Raw genomic sequence first — 18,005 nt, 5'->3', positions numbered from 1 at the left:
AAACTATTCATTTTAGTGGTCTAAATTTATCAGCCTTTCCCCTTATACACAGTGCATTTTGTGATGGTTAAACTTAGCAGCTTCATGGGATTTTGAATTGCCTTGATGACAGAGATGATGGAAGACCCACCTTGAAATGAGTGGCCCATCCCATGGGCTGGGTTCACAGGCTGGATAAACGAGAATGCTAGTGGAGCACCGGCGCCCACCTCTGCTGCTCCAGTGGGGATGCCACGTGACCAGCCACCTCACACTCCCACACCGCAGTGGATTGTCCTCAAACTATGAACCAGAATATACCCTTCCTTCCCTAAATTGATTTGTCAGGTATTTTGTCACAGCAACAAGAAAGGTAACAAATACATTTTTTTAACTTCATATATTTATTTTCTTGTTTGTTTTTGTTTTTTGAGGTAGGTTCTCACTCTGGCTCAGGCTGATCTGGAATTCACTATGTAGTCTCGAACTCTCTGAGATCCTCCTATCTCTGCCTCCCGAGTGCTGGGATTAAAGGTGTGCGCCACCATGCCAGGCTTTAACTCTATTTTTATTTATTTATTTGAGAGAGAGAGAAAGAGAGAGAATGGGTACACCAGGGCCTCCAGCCACTGCAGATGAACTCCAGATGCATGCGCCCCTTTGTGCATCTGGCTTACGTGGGTCTGGGGGAATTGAACCGAGGCCCTTTGGCTTTTGCAGACAAATACCTTAACCGCTAAGCTGTCTCTCCAGCCCTGTGAATACAATTGTGTGAGACTTTTGCTCTGTGTTTGTGCATGTGTGTGTCTCTTGCTGGCACAATGTTACAGGTAAGTATTCTGCCAGCAAGCTGTACCCCTGAGCCTTCTCTGGTCTTTTCAGTTGTCTTAAAGACTAGTTTTTTTTTTTTTTCCTTTTACACCTAGTTCTACCATCCATCTTAAAAGAGTTGTTGTTTCTTGTGTGAGAGATGAGTCTGGCTTCAATTTTCTATGTGTGACATAGACTTATCAGAAGTCTGTCTTTCTCTGTAGTGCCCCTTGTGAGGACGCAGTCTGAGAAGCGTCTGACTTCATCTGCTCTTGCCTCTTCTCTTCAGCCGATGTCCCTGTCTCATTGCCTCAGGTTTTAGTGCGTCTTCATACTTCAGTGCTGAGCATCCGCCTTGCTTCTCTTATTGACATTCCATGTGATTTCTGGCCCTTTACAGTCTCATATGGATTTCAAATCCAGCTGCTCCGATTCTAACAAAATAAAACAAAACAAAACATTGGTTAGGCTTTTGATTGGATTTTCATTTAATCTGTTAGTCAATTTAAGGAATATTACCCTTTTATAATATTTAGACATCCAATCTATAAAAATGGCTTATCTTTCTATTTGTTTAGGTTTCTTTTATGTCTCAATAGATCTTTTATCACTTCCCTGCGGAGGTTTTGTGCTTTTTCGCTGGTACTTGCTGCCACATGCAGTTAGGTGTAAACGGGCTTTCCTGTAGAGCGCTCGTTCTGCCCACTGAAGCAGGGAGTGAGGAGCAGCGCTGTGCCTCTGGCCTCCGAGCTGCGTCCAGTCCCCCCGATCTTAGAAGTGCTGTTTGGGGGTGGCTTGCTCGGGTGAGGAGCCCCGTGCACTAGAGGGGTGTGTCCCTCAGGTGTCTGCTGTCTGCTCGCCTGGTGCCGCCCGTCTCCCCGCCGTGCTGCTGCTCCCGTGCCCGTCCTCACGTCCTTGCTACGGGCAGGGTGTGAGTCTTGGCCTCGCTCGGGTTTTCCTCTTTCCCGGCACAGTGGCCTCGTTTTCCATAGTGCATCTCGTCCTCTGTCTCTTCTGTCACCTGAAAATTATGTTTGGAGATTTGCTCAGGCTGGGCTTCAAGTTTTGGTTTCTTGAGGCAGGGTCTCACTCTGGTCCAGGCTGACCTGGATTCACTACATAGTTTCAGGCTGGCCTTGAACTGACGGCGATCCTCCTACCTCTGCTGGAACTGAAGGTGTTTGCCACTGTACCCAGCTTCAGGTTTTTTTTTTTTTTAAAGAAAATAACCTTCCATATATTATTTTGTAGATGGATACATTTGGTTCTGCTCTCAGAGCTTTGGGTTGGGGTTTGAATCTCACAGTAAATGCCTCACAAACCTTTCTTTTAACGATTTTAGAGATAATAGGTAACTTTTGTTTCATCTCTTATTCCATAGTGAGTTCAAAGACAGCAAGTTTCTTTTTTTAGTTTTTTAAAATTTTTGTTTATTTGAGAGACAGACAGACAGACAGAGAGAGAGAAAGGGAGAATGAATGGGCGCACCAGGGCTTCCAGCCACTACAAATGAACTCAGACACAGGTGCCACCTTTTGCATTTGGCTTACATGGGTCATGGGTCAAACCTTGGTCCTCTGTCTTTGCAGGCAAGCGTCTTAGCCACTCAGCCATCTCTCCAGCCCCGACAGCAATTTTCTTTTCATCGCCTGTGAGCTCTGGAGTGCAACCCCGCTTCCTGTCCTCTCACTTGTACCACTTCCTCCCCCCCAGCTTCTTTTACCAGAAGGTTATTAAGTTTATTAGTTATTTTAAAGAATAAAGTTTTGGTTTTGATTTTTCCTATTGTCCTGTTGCGCTTTTTTTGTAGTTTTATAGTTCAGTTATTTTTGCTCTAACCTGCATTATTTTTTTCCATGCAGTGTTTTGGAGCTAACTGCTTATTTTCCTTCTATAATGAACATTTAGCTTTTGTGGCCTTCCTTAATACCTGCATTTTATATTGTGTGCTTTCCTCTTGTATTTGTCATCTTTTTGTTGCTGGGGCAGAATACCTGAGAACCAGCAGTGTAAAAGGAAGAAAGGTTTGTCTGGGCTCGTGGTTTTGGAGATTTCAGTCTGTGGTCAGTTGGCTGCATGGCTTTGGACCTCTGTGAGACAGAACAGCGTGGTAGGGAACACGTGGGCAGCAAGGTGCTCCTCATGGGGGCAGGAAGCGAGAAGCCGGGGAGAGCGGAAGCGTCTCCCATCCAGGGGCGCGTCCCTCCAGACTCAACTTCCTTGCACCAGGCTCACCTCCTGTGGTCCCACTGTTTCCCAACAGCACAGCGGGCTGGGCGCCACAGCTTCAACATGAACCCCTGGGGCGTTCCAGATTCAAACCCAGTGCCTCTGAAACAGGGCATTAACTGCACCTTCAGGTTTGAAAATGCAGTATTTTTATTACTTTCCACTACAAGTGTTTCCAAAGTCCATAATGACTGTTTGATCCATGAGCCACTGAGGGATGTGTTCTGTCAGCCTCCAGTATTTCACACTTACCAGGAATCTATCTCTTATTGACTGACTCCTACTGTGCTTTTTTTTGGTCAGAGAACACACTTCATGGTTATTTACCTCCTTTGTATGCTGGACTTTCCACACTTCTGGAATTATTATCTCTGTTGTGTCTGGAATTATTGTATGCACCCTTGAAAAGAATGCTCATCCTGATGTTTTGGGGAGAGTGTCTTATATACCAGTTAGGTAACATTGACTGAAGACATTGTTTAGGTCTTTTGTATTAGTTACCTCATGTGCTTGTCCTGGCAGTGACTGACAGGAACATTGACGTCGTCAGCTGTAGTTGTTAGTCTGTTTCCATTCATATTTTGAAGTTCTGATGGTGGGGCATACTCAGGGTTGCTGTGTCTTCTTGAATAAGTTATCTCTCATTCATTGTGTGGTATCTGTTTACCCTTTTTTTCTGGAGCTCACTTTGACTGACACATATGTGTGTATGTGCTTATCTATAAATACAGTGAGACCCCCTGGAGCCCCTGCCTCAAACAAGGCTGTGTGTGTGTGTGTGTGTGTGTGTGTATGCATGTTTTAGCTTTCTGTTCATGAAGACTTGTGTGGTACGGCTTTGTATGCACACGCTACATTGGAAGTGTATTTAGTGCGAAGGTGCGGGACACAGCTTGCCTTTGGTCCAGCCTAACCTCTTCCTTTGGAAGTTTGGGTCACTCACATTTGCTGCTACTGTTGATTGATCTGGTTAATTTATCATCTTGCTGTTGGTTCTCTGTTCATCCAACTGTTCTTCTTTCCCTTCTTTCTTTTAAAAATTTCTAAAAATGAGTTTGTCTTCACTGTTTATTAGTTTTACCTCTTTAAAATTCTTTTCTTAAAAATATTATTTATTTATTTATTTATTTAAGAGAGAGAAAGAAGGAGAGAGAACGGGCACGCCAGGGCCTCCACCCACTGCAAACGACTCCAGATGCCTGCATCTGGCTAACGTGGGTCCTGGAGAGTTGAACCGGGATCCTTGGCTTTGCAGGCAAACCCCTTAACCGCTAAGTCGTCTCTCTAGCCCCCCTCTTTACAATTCTTACTGGCTTTTCTGTGGGTGATAGTTTTCAGTTTATCCCGACACGCAGTATGACAGTTTGGCTTTGCACAGGCCACCACAGGAGTGAGCCCCGCGCTCTGTCGGCCGGTGCTGCGCAGGCCCCGCCCGCCCCGTGTGCGCCCGGCGCTCAGCTGTCTTCTGGAGCCGTTCTTCCTCTGTCATCAGTGTTGTCACGGTTTTGTGTGTTTATTTCTTTCTGTGACAAACTTACTTCTAGCAGGTATCTTTTTGCCTCAGCAACTTCTAAGAATTTTTGCTAGTATGAGACTGCTATCTAGGAATTCTCTCACCTTTTGTTTGACAAAAGAAATATTTTATTTCACGTGCTTTTTCTTTTTCTTTTTTTTTTTTTTTCAAGTACAGAAAGACTGTGTTACAGATGATGCGAGAGCTTCGGAGAAGGAGAAGAGGCAGAGCTGCTGTAAAGCAGGAGGGTCTGCAGCAGACAGGCCTATTTCACTTTCCTTCTTATAAATTAAATGACGATTTAGAAGAGCAATTTAGGTTTTCAGGAAAATTGAATGGAGAGTTCAGAGAGGTCAGGAATGTCCTGGCCGCATTGGATAAAGAAGACTTGTCCTGGGCAGGCTTTAGATACACAGACACCAGGAAGAGTGGATGAGCACAGGCATGGCCTGTGTGTGCTTTTCATGATACTCGCCCCCACAGATAAGCAATTGTAATAATGTGGCACCTCATCCTTTTAAAATTGTCAAGCAGGCCTGAAGTTTGTGATCACTAATAAAGGAAATGCAGCTAGGCGTGGTGGCGCACACCTTTAATCCCAGCACTTGGGAGGCAGAGGCAGGAGGATCACTGTGAGTTCGAGGCCACCCAGAGACTTCATAGTGAATTCCAGGTCAGCCTGGGCTATAGCAAGACCCTACCTTGAAAAACAAACCAACCAACCAAACAAACAAACAAACAAAAAAAAAAAAAAAGAAAATGAACATATCTAACTAATAATATTTCATTGTATATGGTTTTTATAATTGGAAACTTTAATATATAAATATATTGCAAATTGTTTGTATTCCCATTGGATTATCTTCTATGTTCCCCATGCCCTTGAGGGCTCCCTTCAGTAGGGTATTGGTAGCCTCTGTGTGGTCATGGATGTCCCCAGTCAGTTCCTGTGGGGAGGACAGTGCCTCCCAGTACACCTTTCCCACACCTTTTAGCTCTCTATTGTCTTTAAAAAAAAAAAATTAGGGCTGGAGAGATAACTTAGTATTTAAGGCACTTACCTGTAAAGCCAAAGGACCCAGGTTCAATTCCCCAGGACCCATGTAAACCAGATACACAAGGTGGTGCATGCATCTGGAGTTCATTTGCAGTGGCTGAAGGCCCTGGAACTCCCATTCTCTCCCTCTGTCTTTCTCTCTCTCTTTCTCAAACAAATAAAATAAGTTAAAAATAGTTTACAAAGTACTTACTTGCATGTGTGTGTGTATGCATGTATGGGCATGCCAGGGCCTCCTGCCACTGAGACAAATGCTAGACACATGCGCCACTGAGCATCCAGCTTTGTGTACTTGCTGTCAGGTTTTGCTAGCAAGCACCTTTAATTACTGAACCATCTCTCCAGCCCAACCATTATTTTTCTTAAGGTTTTTTGTTTATTTTTATTTATTTATTTGGGAGTGATACATAGAGAGAGAAAGAGGCGGGGGGGGGGGAGAGGAAGAGAGAGAAGGGGGGAAGGGAGAAAATGGGCTCACCAGGACCTCCAGCCACCTGCAAACGAACTCCAGATGCATGTGCCACCTTGTGCTTATGTGGGTCCTGGGGAATCAAGCCTCGAACCGGGATCCTTAGGCTTCACAGGCAAGTGCTTAACCATTAAGCCATCTCTCCAGCCCCCCAACCATTATTTTTGATATGTGTTTATTATAAGAGTAGAAGAGAACATACTGAAACCAGTCAGGCGCCTGCTGCTGTGTGTGAGAGGCGATTTACAAGTGAGCAGTCAGTGGATGTAGCTGCACGTCAGTGCGCTCTCAGGACGAATCGAATATTTCTGCTCTAATTTTATGTGTCACCCTCTATTTATTTATTTATTTAGTTATTAGAGACACACAGAGGGAGAGAGAGTGTGTGAGAATGGGCATGCCAGGGCCTCTAGCCACTGCAAACAAAGTCCAGATGCATGTGCCACCTTGTGCATCTGGCTTACGTGGTACCTGGAGCATAGAACCTGGGTCCTTGGGCTTTACATGCATGCACCTTAACTGCTACACCATCTGTCCAGCCATTTTTTTTTTTTGAGGTAGGGTTTCACTGTAGCCAAGGCTGACCTGTAATTCACTATGTAGTCTCAGGGTGGCCTCGAACTCATGGCGATCCTCCTACCTTTGCCTCCTGAGTGCTGGGATGAAAGGTATGTGCCATCATGTCTGGCTTCATTTTTATTTTTCCAGTGTGTTCATGCATGGCATGAGAGTGTGGGCCTGAGTGTGCCATGGTGCATGTGGAGGTCAGGGCACCCTCCCTTGTTGATCTTCGCCCTCTTCATTGTTTATGACTGAGTGTGTTAGGCCAGCTGGGCCCTAGCTTCTGAGCGACTCTCCCGTCTCTACCTCCCCTGTTGCCTTGGGCATGCTGGAGTTATAGAGTTAGTGCTACAGCATTTGACTTAGCATGGGTTCTGGGGATCTGAACCCAGACCCCCATGTTTTCATGGTGTGTGCTTTATCCCCTGAGCCATCTCCCCAGCCCAGTGTGTTCACAAATGTAGGTGCTGCTCAGAAGCAGTGATGTGGGCTGGATAGAGGGCTTAGCAACTAAGGTGTTTGCCTTCGTGCCTCAAGACTCAGGTTCGATTCCCCAGTAAGCCAGATGCACAAAGAGGCACATGTGTCTGGAGTTTGTTTGCAGTGGCTAGAGGCCCTGATGTACTCATTCTCTTTCTCTCAAAATAAGTAAATAAAAACTTATTTTAAGAAAAGCAGTGATGTAAATAAAGCGGTTATGAAGTGAGGACCTGTGAAAATCTAGTAAAGACATGGTGAAATTTTTCTTTTAAGCTGAATGTCAGCTTGGAACTATGTATTTCAGTTGGAAGGTATCATATATATCCTTATAGATTTGTGTTTCTCTCTCTCTCTCTCTCTGTCTTTTTCTCTCTCCAGTGAAAATGGAGTCACCAACACACAAAAATAATGATTATTTTCATAGGAATTTTGAAGCATTTTTCAGATTCTTATGTCAAATGGAGAAGCAAAGCTGCATATTTTCTCTGTTCACACGACTGTTTCATCAGTGTGTTGAAAGAATAGTTTGCTGTAATGTGAGCTTGCCTTAATCTCAGCTTCATCTGCAATGCTGTTATGACTTGAACCCTTGTATCGACAAGTTGGTTTCCACCCTAGACCAACGTCACGTCATTTAAATAAGTAGCTAAGTCCACGCACAGTGCCAAGTCTGTCAGCCAGGTCTCGTCATCAAGTTCTGGCACAAACCTTGTGTGATACCACGGGCATTTGATAACATCTCAAATCATGCTATCTTCTTGACACTTGACCTCGACTTAGCCATCTTCCAAACATTAAATGATGTTGCTATAGATACATCAGCCTTTGAAAGGAATTCCTGGAATTGGTGATGATTTCATCTCTTGACCCTTAAGAAATTCAGTCTTGATGATTTCCATAATTACCCATTGTGTGTGCGCGTGTGTGCGTGTGTGTATGAGTGAGTGTGGCACACTTGTGGAAGTCAGAGGACACCCTTAGGTGCTGGTTCTTGCCTGTCGCCGCGTTTGAAGCAGAGCCTCTTGCTGCTGTCTCCATCCTCTGCAGGCTGGCTGCTCTGGGAGCTTCCAGGGGCCTTCCGTCCTCAGCGCCCGTTCTGTGGCACGCTGGTGCTCACACTCGTGTGTCCGCGAATTCGAACTCACGTTCTCACACTTGCACAGCAAGTGCTTTATCCACTGAACCATCTTCTTATCCTGACGTTGTCCATTTTTGACATGTTTGCACATAAATTTTCTTGGTGCACTGTGCAGGGTGCTTTAATATCATCATCTTCTATTAGTTTTTCCCACTGCCTTTTTGGACCTCCCATCACCAGTGATCCATGAGTAGCTGTACCAGACATGTTGAAAGTGGACAGAGGAAATCACTTAAAAACATATACATCTTACTGCTTCACATAAATCTCTTGATTTCGTTGTCTTCTTAAAAAATAACTAATGTGATTTTGAATTTGATTTATTTATTAGAGAGAGAAAGAAAGAGACTGGGTGCGCCAGGGCCTCCAGCCACTGTAAATGAACTCCAAGTGCATGCGCCACCTTGTGCATCTGGCTTATGTGGATCCTGGGGAATTGAACCTGGGTCCTTTGACTTTGCAGGCAAGCACCTTAATTGTTGAACCACCTCTCCAGCCCTTAGTTGTCTTTCAGTGGCACTAAAGAAGCCATTTCTGTGAGTCCTGCCATCCTCAGCACTGCTGACAGGGAGCAGCCACGCTGCCGTGGTAGCATCCGTGCTCCCGTTACTGCGGTGGAGACCGTGGCCTGTGGCCTCTCCCTCGTCTTTGCTTTTCAGTCTGAGCAAACTGGCTGCAGAAATTGCCTTCCTATTTTTCAGGGCATATTTTGTTTGACACCCTCTCCATACATTGCTTCATAAAGTCATCACTGGAAAACGCTATTGACCTTTTTGCTGCTACACATGTTACCGTATGTGCTGCCATGCAGAACGAGTTTTTACCCCGCAGTCCAGCCATAGCTTAAACAAGTTCTCATTGAGAAGTCAGTTTCTTCAGATTGGCTCCTTTGTTCTTATGATACGTACAGTACTGATGTGCACCCCATTGGGCGTTCTGCTTTCACATATAATACCTTTTCAAATTACAGTCTTGGGAAATTTGCACAAATTCTATATAAATTATTCAGAGTACCTTACTACTTGCTTTGACTAAACAGTAGTCATCTGCCCACTTTTTGTTGTACCATCTTCCTTCATCTGTAATTTTTCGGGTGGATGGGTTCTATTTTCTTTTGAGACATTGTAGAAGTCAGTAGGGATTTAAAGATAAATAATAGATAAGGAACCATATTTACTTTTTATGAAAATTAATTGACAGGAAAATAGCAAAGTGTGGGCTCTTGCACATCTTGGCTGCTGAGACACTGTGAAGTGAAGGGTGGGTGAGGTGTGGCGCGATGTGACGTCCCCTTAACAATCAAATCAGACTGCTGGGTGTTCTTCTAAACAGTATTAAATGCCTGTCATTTGCAATGGGAGGTTAAAGCAGCATTGGTAATCACTGTGTTTATTTCACAAGCCACCACGAGTACACATAACTAAGGCCTGACGCTGCCACCTGGACTGTCTGCACTTGGACCGCCACACGCTGGAGGCCACAGAGCGCCGTATAGCTGAAGTCGTACAGCCTTGCACTGCGAGCCTACCTGCCTTTATTGTGTGACATCGCAACGTGACGTTGCCACGCTGGAGAACCGTGCAGTGAGTTACCAAAAACAAATTGCAAAATCATTTCACAATGTTTCAAGTAAGTTTACAGTGGGCCACATTGCTAGATGTCCTGGGTCACAAGTGTAGCCTGCAGGTCCCAGGTTGGACACCCTTGCTGTAGATCTGTGGTGTTGTCTGATGACTTGCTGCTGTCATTCCTGAGTGTCTACCTGCATGTCGCTGTGTCTGACACCTCTCAGCTTTCCTGTTCCTAGGGATCACTGTGGGGTTTCTTGCCCATTTCCTGTCTGCCCTGCGGCTCCTGTAGCCAGAGCTGGGAACCTGCACTGCTGGCCTCTGGTTTCCTGTGCAGAGTCGAGCTAGCTGAGCTCTGGAGGGAAACTGAGCCTTGACATGCACGGTCCTTTCCCTCTGCAGTGACATTTCCAGCAGACAGTTCTCACAGTGCCGTGTTAACTGAGCCATCCTCCCTCTCTCTCTCTCTCAATATATATATATATATATATATTGAGAGAGAGAGGCAGAGAGAAAGAGTGAGAACAAGAGAGAGAGGGAGAGAGAGAGACAGAGAGATATGGATGAATGAGTATGGGTATTTCAGGGCCTCTAGCCACTGTAAATGAACTTCAGATGCATGAGCCGCCTCATGCATCTGGCTTACTTGGGTACTGGGGAATTGAACCTTGGTTCTTAGGCTTCTTAGGCAAGTGCCTTTACTGCTAAGCCATCTCTCCAGCCCTTACTTCATAATTAAAAGAAATAATGCAGGGTCATTGAAACAGTGAGCACTTTCAGGAGTTTAATGAGTGTGAGTTTTTCTACTTCCCAATCTCAGTGGTGAAAGCTGTGGTCAGCCTGTGTACCTATTCCCAGGCCTTTCTCCTAAATAAGTAAATGTGTATGTGAGTGTATTCATGTGGGCATTCATGACACCTGTGTGAGTAAATATTTGTGTTAAGGAATTGGCTTGTATTCCTTGTAAAATTCCTGCCTTCCCTTTTCATCCCCTTTATCATCGACAGCATTCTGACTTCACACAAGTCCAAAGATGCAGCATGTCTAGATGTGGATATGTCATGATGTCTCCAATTTTCCCTCTGTTGGTGGGCATGGGATTATTCACACATCTTTGGTGACACTGCACTGTCATGGCCGATACTCTGGACAGCACACAGGTACCAGGCACTCTGCTGTGAGCTTCCCCATGAGTGTGACAGCTCACTGAATCCTGTGACTTCACAGGCTGGCAGGGGCACTCTCGAGAGGGCCTTGTCCTTCCTTCCTTCTTAATGAAGCTTGCTGTGAGGCGATGCTGGCTTGGAGGGCACTGATGCTGAGGCTTGGACTCTGCTTGCCCACGGTGGTTGCCTGAGTGGTGCAGTGCCAAGCAGCAGGTTAGCTCAGGCGTGGATTCCTAAGTTCCAGTAGGTTTGCCTGTAGTCCTCACCCATCTGTGTTTACTGTGGTGGGTGGTCAGTGCTCTGTGGCCTCTCTGATCCCTCTCTTTCTTTAAAAGGGCGAGTCCCTTGTGCCCACTTGAGATGAGATGCAGATCTGTCTGTCCATTATATTGCCCTAGAAGCAGATTGGGGTTCTTAGCTGCTTGATTTCCCCAGGGAGGCCGGCATGCGTGTGGCCCAGCACAGTGTGATCCATCACTTTCTCTACATGCCTCTGTCGGCTCTCCCAGACCTCCTGGCTGCCAGATAGCAACTTTCCATCCCCAGAGTGGTATTTTTTCTCCCCGTACAGACGTGTGCATGGGTTTCTTCCGGGATAACGCTGGGCTGGAGCACTGCCACGTGGAACTTCATATTTCCGGTATTGGTGTGGGAGATAACCTCAGCTAATTCTCCCAACTTATGTGTGGCCGAGAATGATGTGTCAGGAAGTAGGCAGGAGCAGTCAGGAGCCCTTGGCACTTGCTCAGAGGAGCTTCAGAGAATTGTAGGTTTTATTGGGCACCATGGCCGCCAGGCCGCCAAGGGCGCTATTGGTCACTGTTGACTTTCCCAGTTATTGCCTTTGTATAAAGTGGCTTTTTTGAGGCCTAGATCTGTGTACCCCAGCAATGTTGTCCTACTGTGGAGTGTGGCTGCGTGCATCTGGGCAAATGGATGCCGTCATGTCGCTGCCGTCACTGTGGAGTTGAGCGGCTCTGTCTCCCTCAGAGATTCTGGTTACATCTCTCTATTTTCATTCCTGCCGCAGTTCACTGGCCCAGGCAGCCACTGACTGGGCACGTGTGCTCAAGCTGTAGTGCTCGGAAATCTAATGGAATCGTGAGCCCTGTGTGTTCCATATCGGGCTTCTTCCCTCAGGGAAGTGCTTTAGAAATTCAGTCCTCTCATCAGGTACGTGTCCCATTGTCTGGGCACTCTCCCTGTGTGTATGCATTTACATTAATGACCTGCATGTGCCCATGAACACTGCTCATGTAAGCGTTTTTATACCTATCTGTGGGTATGTCGTCATCTCATTCGAGTCAGTACCCAAAAGTGACGGTGCTGCCCAGCCCCCTTTGCTGTCAGGCGGCCAGTGCGTGCTCCGTCTGTGCCATATTTGTCAGCCCTGGGCACTGTCATGGTTTTAGTGTGAGTCTTTTCTTTTGGAGTCTTTGTGCTTTGTTTCTTTGTTTGTTTGCTTGCTTTTTAGCATAAAGAGTTTTCTGCTAACTTTAGCCCTACTTTATCTAGCAGCTCCTGGTCAGGAGTTTCTTTCTTTGGTCTTTGGAAGAATCTTAGAGTTGGTTTTGGTTGTCACATTTTGGGGCTCCGGGGATGACGTTATTGACAGCCAGAGATGCTACTGACTGCCCCCCTAGAAGCACCTTCTCTAAAATGCCAGACAGGATCATGTGACACCTGCTGAAGCTAAGACGTCCACATCAGCACTGGTCTAGCATTACTGACTAACCTGCAGGTTCCCCACTCGCTCTTTGCTACTCCAGGATCCATCCGAGGCCCCGCGTCAGTGAGTGTCATGTCTCTGTCCAGGATCCAGCCGAGGCCCCGCGTCAGTGAGTGTCATGTCTCTGTCCGGGATCCAGCCGAGGCCCCGCGTCAGTGAGTGTCATGTCTCTGTCCAGGATCCAGCCGAGGCCCCGCGTCAGTGAGTGTCATGTCTCTGTCCAGGATCCAGCCGAGGCCCCGCGTCAGTGAGTGTCATGTCTCTGTCCGGGATCCAGCCGAGGCCCCGCGTCAGTGAGTGTCATGTCTCTGTCCAGGATCCAGCCGAGGCCCCGCGTCAGTGAGTGTCATGTCTCTGTCCGGGATCCACCCAGGGCACCACGTCAGTGAGTGTCATGTCTCTGTCCGGGATCCACCCAGGGCGCCACGTCAGTGAGTGTCATTTCTCTGTAACTTCTTTCGGGCCCATTTCTTCATCCGCCCTCGTCTTATGTGACCTCGGCACTTTTGAATAATAATGATAAGGTATTTTATAGGATACATCTCAAAGTGCAGCTGTCTGTTTTTCTTTTTAAAAAGGTATTTTAATTTATTTATTTACAAGCGGAGAAGAAGGGAGGATGCGCTTGCTGGAGTCTCTTGCTTCTGCAGATGCACTCCAGTCGTGTGCGCCACTTTGTGCCATTTGTCTTTATGTGGGTACAAGGGCTTGAGCCCAGGCCTGCAGGCTTTGCAAGCAAGCACCTGTAACTGCTGAGCCACCTCCCTAGCCAGCTGATGTTTTCAGCCAGTTGAGGTGGGAGGGTTTGGGGAGGTCAGTCCAGTGGGGCCCTGTCTCGGCGTACCATATAGAGAACACCATGGTGTCAGCAGGGCTTGTTGGTCATGCCTGTCTTTTATTTTTAATTGTTTTCTTATGATATTTTTATCACACCTGTATTTCTTTGAATTACATTTCATGTTTCTTAAAAAATATTTTATTTATTTATTTGAGGAGCCGGGGAGAGAAAGAGGCAGATAGAGAAAATGAGCACACTAGGGCCTCCAGCCACTGCAGATGAACTACAGACACATGTGCCACCTTGTGCACCTGGCTTACGTGGGTCCTGGGGAATTGGATCCAGGTCCTTAGGCTTTGCAAGCAAGTGTCTTAACCACTAAGCCATCTCTCTAGCTCTGTCTTTTTTTTTAGTTTTCATTGACAACCTCCATACATGCAGATAATATGCCATGATCATCTGCCTCTCCCACTGCCCTCCTTTCTCCCCTCCCATGTCCCTCTCCACTGAATCCCTTCTTTCCAACTAGTCTCTTTTCTATTTTGATGTCATCTTTTTGTGTGTGTGTGTGTCTTGTATAGGTCTTGTATAGATATTGTCAGCCACTGTGAGTTCATTAATACCATGGCCACTTTGGCTTATGCCTATCTTAATCACACCATTTTCCTGCAGACTTGTGAGATGGAGGGATTCCTAGTGTTTTATTATAAATAAATAAAACAAGTATGTTAGAATAGTACACTTGTCTACAATTTTATTGAGATTTACATTTCACACAACTTACTACTATAAAGTGTTGATAGCTTCTAGTATATTCATAGAATTGTGCCAGATTTCACAAAGAATTCTGGAGCATATTTATCACCTCAGAAAGAAACCTTGTCTCCACCAGCAGCCACCACCTCCTTGTCGTCAGTCCCTCAGGCAAGGCATCCACTTGCCTGCTTTCAGTCTGGACTGATCCACAGTGGTGTGTGGGCTCTGGTGACTGGCTTCTTCACTCCACACACTGCTCTCAGAGTTTATCCAAGTGGGAGCGTGTGTCCATACATCATCCATCTTTACTGAGGAGTCAGGCTCCATGGGGAGGAGATGTCATATTTTGTTTGCTCATCCATCTGTTGAAGATGCGTGGGGTATTCCCAGCTTCTGTCTGTGAGGGAAATGCTGCCGTGGTCGTTTGTGAACATCTCCAAACATTGGGCTCTTTCTCTGTTGTCATTTACTTTCTCCAGTCTTTAAGTTCCTTTCTTTCCCTCTTAATGGTGTGATTTGGGGAAGAGTTTTAATTTTTATTTTGATGAAGTCTATTTGATCAGTTATTTTCTCACATTGTATATTTTGAGGCTTAAGAAAAATTGTTTCTTTAAGATCACAATTTTTTCTGGCTTTTTGCATAAAATTTAATGTTTTAGCTCTTACATTAGATTTATAATAAATTTTTTTTCTCAATTTTTATTAACATTTGCTATGATTATAAAAAATATCCCATGGTAATACCCTCCCCCCACCCACTTTCCCCTTTGAAATTCCATTCTCCATCATATCCCCTCCCCATCTCCATCATTCTACTTACATGTATACAATGCCAACCTATTAAGTACCCTATAATCAATTTTGTTTTAATTGATATGTATGCTGTAAAACAAGAGCTAAGGTCCATTACCCATACCCATTTGTTCTTGCACTGTGTTTGGAAGACTTCTCTTTCTTTGTTGACCTTTGTCAAACATCACTTGGTGATATATCTTATCTAATCCTCCTTGTAGTTTTAGTGGGGTTTGTTGCATGTAGCTTGGAGCTGTCTTGCCAGGAGTATTGGCATGTATAAGTATTGTGCCTTCTTTATGAGTTTATATCATTATCATCATGAGTCAACTCGATCTTGGTGATTTTCTATCTAATTTGTATTTTGTCTGATGTTAGTATAGGTATTTGAGTTTCCTCTGGATTATTGTTAACATTGAATATCTTGTTTCATCTTTAACTTATTTACATCTGTATATATAAAGTGTGTTTCTTGTAAGCAGTATATAGTCGGATCATGCTTTTTCATCCACTGTCAATTACTGGTTGTAATTGGAAGGCTCAGAGCATTTACATTGAATGTGCTCACTGGTGTGGACAGAGCAAAATCTACCATCTTTCCATTTGATTTCTGTTTGTCACATATGTTTTTTTTTTTTTCTATCTTTTGTTCTTTATTTAGCTTTTCTTGGTTTAGTGGAATTTTTTGAAAAATAATTTCAGTTTGTTTTTCTCAGTAGTTGGTTGGGTACCATGCACGGCTTTGTTATTTCTGTGGTTGTAACTTACAGGTATATATGTGTAACTTCTTAGTGATATTTCTAGTGGTGTTCACTGCTTCATACACGTGAACACGTGAACCTGACATTAGTGTGCTTTCACCTCTGTCTTCTAGTCTTCATGCTACTCTTGTTGTCTAGCATTTTACACCCATGCTAGGAACCTGCAGTGTGGCGTTACTGTCTTTCCTTTTCACACATGCTAGGAATTTGGATTGTGCTTGTATTCAGTCTTTTTTTTTTTAAATTTATTTTAGTTTATTTGAGAGAAAGAGGCAGATAGGAGAGTTGGGGGGGGCGGTGATGGGTATACCTGAGACTCTAGCCACTGCAAATAAACTCCTGACACATGCACCACCTTGTGCATCAGGCTTATGTGGGTCCTGGGGAATCGAACCTGGGTTGTTTGGCTTTGCAGGCAGGTGCCTTAAATGCTAAGCCATCTCTCCAGCCCCGCTGTCTTACATTGTACATGCAAGCTATGACCTGGCACTGTGTTTATATTCTGTCTTACATCTTACACACATGCTAAGAACCTGCAGCGCGTTTCTGTTGTCTTACGCCTCACACACATGCTAAGGACCTGCAGCGCGTTTCTGTTGTCTTACGCCTCACACACATGCTAAGGACCTGCAGCGCGTTTCTATTGTCTTACGTCTCACGCACATGCTAAGGACCTGCAGCGCGTTTCTGTTGTCTTACGCCTCACGCACATGCTAAGGACCTGCAGCGCGTTTCTGTTGTCTTACGCCTCACGCACATGCTAAGGACCTGCAGCGTGTTTCTGTTGTCTTACGCCTCACGCACATGCTAAGGACCTGCAGCGCGTTTCTGTTGTCTTACGCCTCACGCACATGCTAAGGACCTGCAGCGCGTTTCTATTGTCTTACGCCTCACACACATGCTAAGGACCTGCAGTGTGTTTCTGTTGTCTTACGCCTCACACACATGCTAAGGACCTGCAGCGTGTTTCTGTTGTCTTACGCCTCACACACATGCTAAGGACCTGCAGCGCGTTTCTGTTGTCTTACGCCTCACACACATGCTAAGGACCTGCAGCGCGTTTCTATTGTCTTACGCCTCACACACATGCTAAGGACCTGCAGCGCGTTTCTGTTGTCTTACGTCTCACACACATGCTAAGGACCTGCAGCGCGTTTCTATTGTCTTACTCCTCACACAGCGCACTGTGAGCTTGCAGCGTGTCCCCCCCCCACCGTCGTTTCTTAAGGATGTAGAACTTACACGATAAAGCTTTATACATCTACTCCGTGATTCTCGCTTGGATGCTCTCAGCTCCTTCATGTGAATGAAGATGTGTTTCTGGTGTTGCTCTTTCCTGCCTGCAGGGATTCTTTGTTCATTTTGTAATCTGCTAGTGAGAGATTTTTTCCCTTATTTTTAATGTCAGAGTATTTATTTTAATTTCTCGTCTCTGGGTGGTTTGCACTCCCCTCCTGGCTGGTGGGTCTGCTGCATGGATATTCTGCTCTCTCATGAGGAGCCATTCGGCCTGTTCTTGGGCTTGGCCTCCACAGAGCTCCTGGCTTCTTCTTGGCTCCCTTAGCTCAGATCATGCTTACTGGACATGTCCCTTGGCCTTGCAGCAGTAGTTACATTCTGTCCCTGGCTCTGCCATTGCGTGCCGTCTGGTGGCAGGCTTCTCTAGTCATTCTTGCTTTTTTTTTTTTCCCCTGAGGTAGGGTCTCACTCTGGCCCAGGCTGATCTAGAATTAACTAGGTAGTTTCAGGGTGGCCTCAAACTCACCGTGATCTTCCTGCCTCTGCCTCCCAAGTGCTGGGATTAAAGGCATGCACTACCATGCCCGGCTTCCCTAGTCGTTCTTGACTCCTTGCCTGGAGGCTGGTTTTCTGCCCTCCATGCTTGCCTGTAGCTCCATTGCTTTCCCTCCCTTGGGTGAGCAAAGTGTCCCATGGCCTTTGGTTCTTGTGAGCAGGCTTCCTCTTAGCTTCATTGTCCCTTCAGAATAAGGACTGTTGTCCTTCCCGTTTTATAGTTAAGCTGCACAGGAAGATGAGATTGAAAATGATTGTGAGGAAGTGCCTGAATTCAACACAGTTCCCTCTAAATTTGTAACCAGAAGCTCCCTAGTCCCCAGTATTTAGATAACCTGCCCAGATCTGCTTCCCTGACCTGCTGCTTTTGCTCCACGGCCATTTCATTCCCTCTTACTACCCAGAGGCCTTGCTTCAAAGTCAGA

General features: G+C 45.6%; 1 protein-coding gene across 11 annotated transcripts in view; it reads left to right on the top strand.

Annotated features, from left to right (window-relative positions):
* LOC123462992 overlaps positions 1–18,005 on the top strand; it is a 99,471-nt gene that overhangs the window by 36,513 nt on the left and 44,953 nt on the right. For 8 of the 11 annotated variants that reach the window (XR_006638623.1, XR_006638624.1, XR_006638626.1 and 5 more), the window contains exon 4: positions 9,638–9,819. Coding sequence is in view for 3 of the 11 variants with exons in the window: in XM_045157823.1 (XP_045013758.1) it covers positions 12,956–13,038 (83 nt within the window). In the remaining 8 variants the exon portion in view is untranslated. Of the gene's footprint in view, positions 1–9,637; positions 9,820–12,785; positions 13,039–18,005 lie in introns of all 11 variants that reach the window. The other 3 variants (XM_045157823.1, XM_045157825.1, XM_045157824.1) reach the window with 1 other exon arrangement.

The sequence above is a fragment of the Jaculus jaculus genome, chromosome 8, assembly GCF_020740685.1.
Source record: "Jaculus jaculus isolate mJacJac1 chromosome 8, mJacJac1.mat.Y.cur, whole genome shotgun sequence".
NCBI classification, from domain to species: Eukaryota; Metazoa; Chordata; class Mammalia; order Rodentia; family Dipodidae; genus Jaculus; species Jaculus jaculus.
Note: the sequence above shows the minus strand (reverse complement) of the source record. Positions and strands in the feature narration are given on the sequence as shown.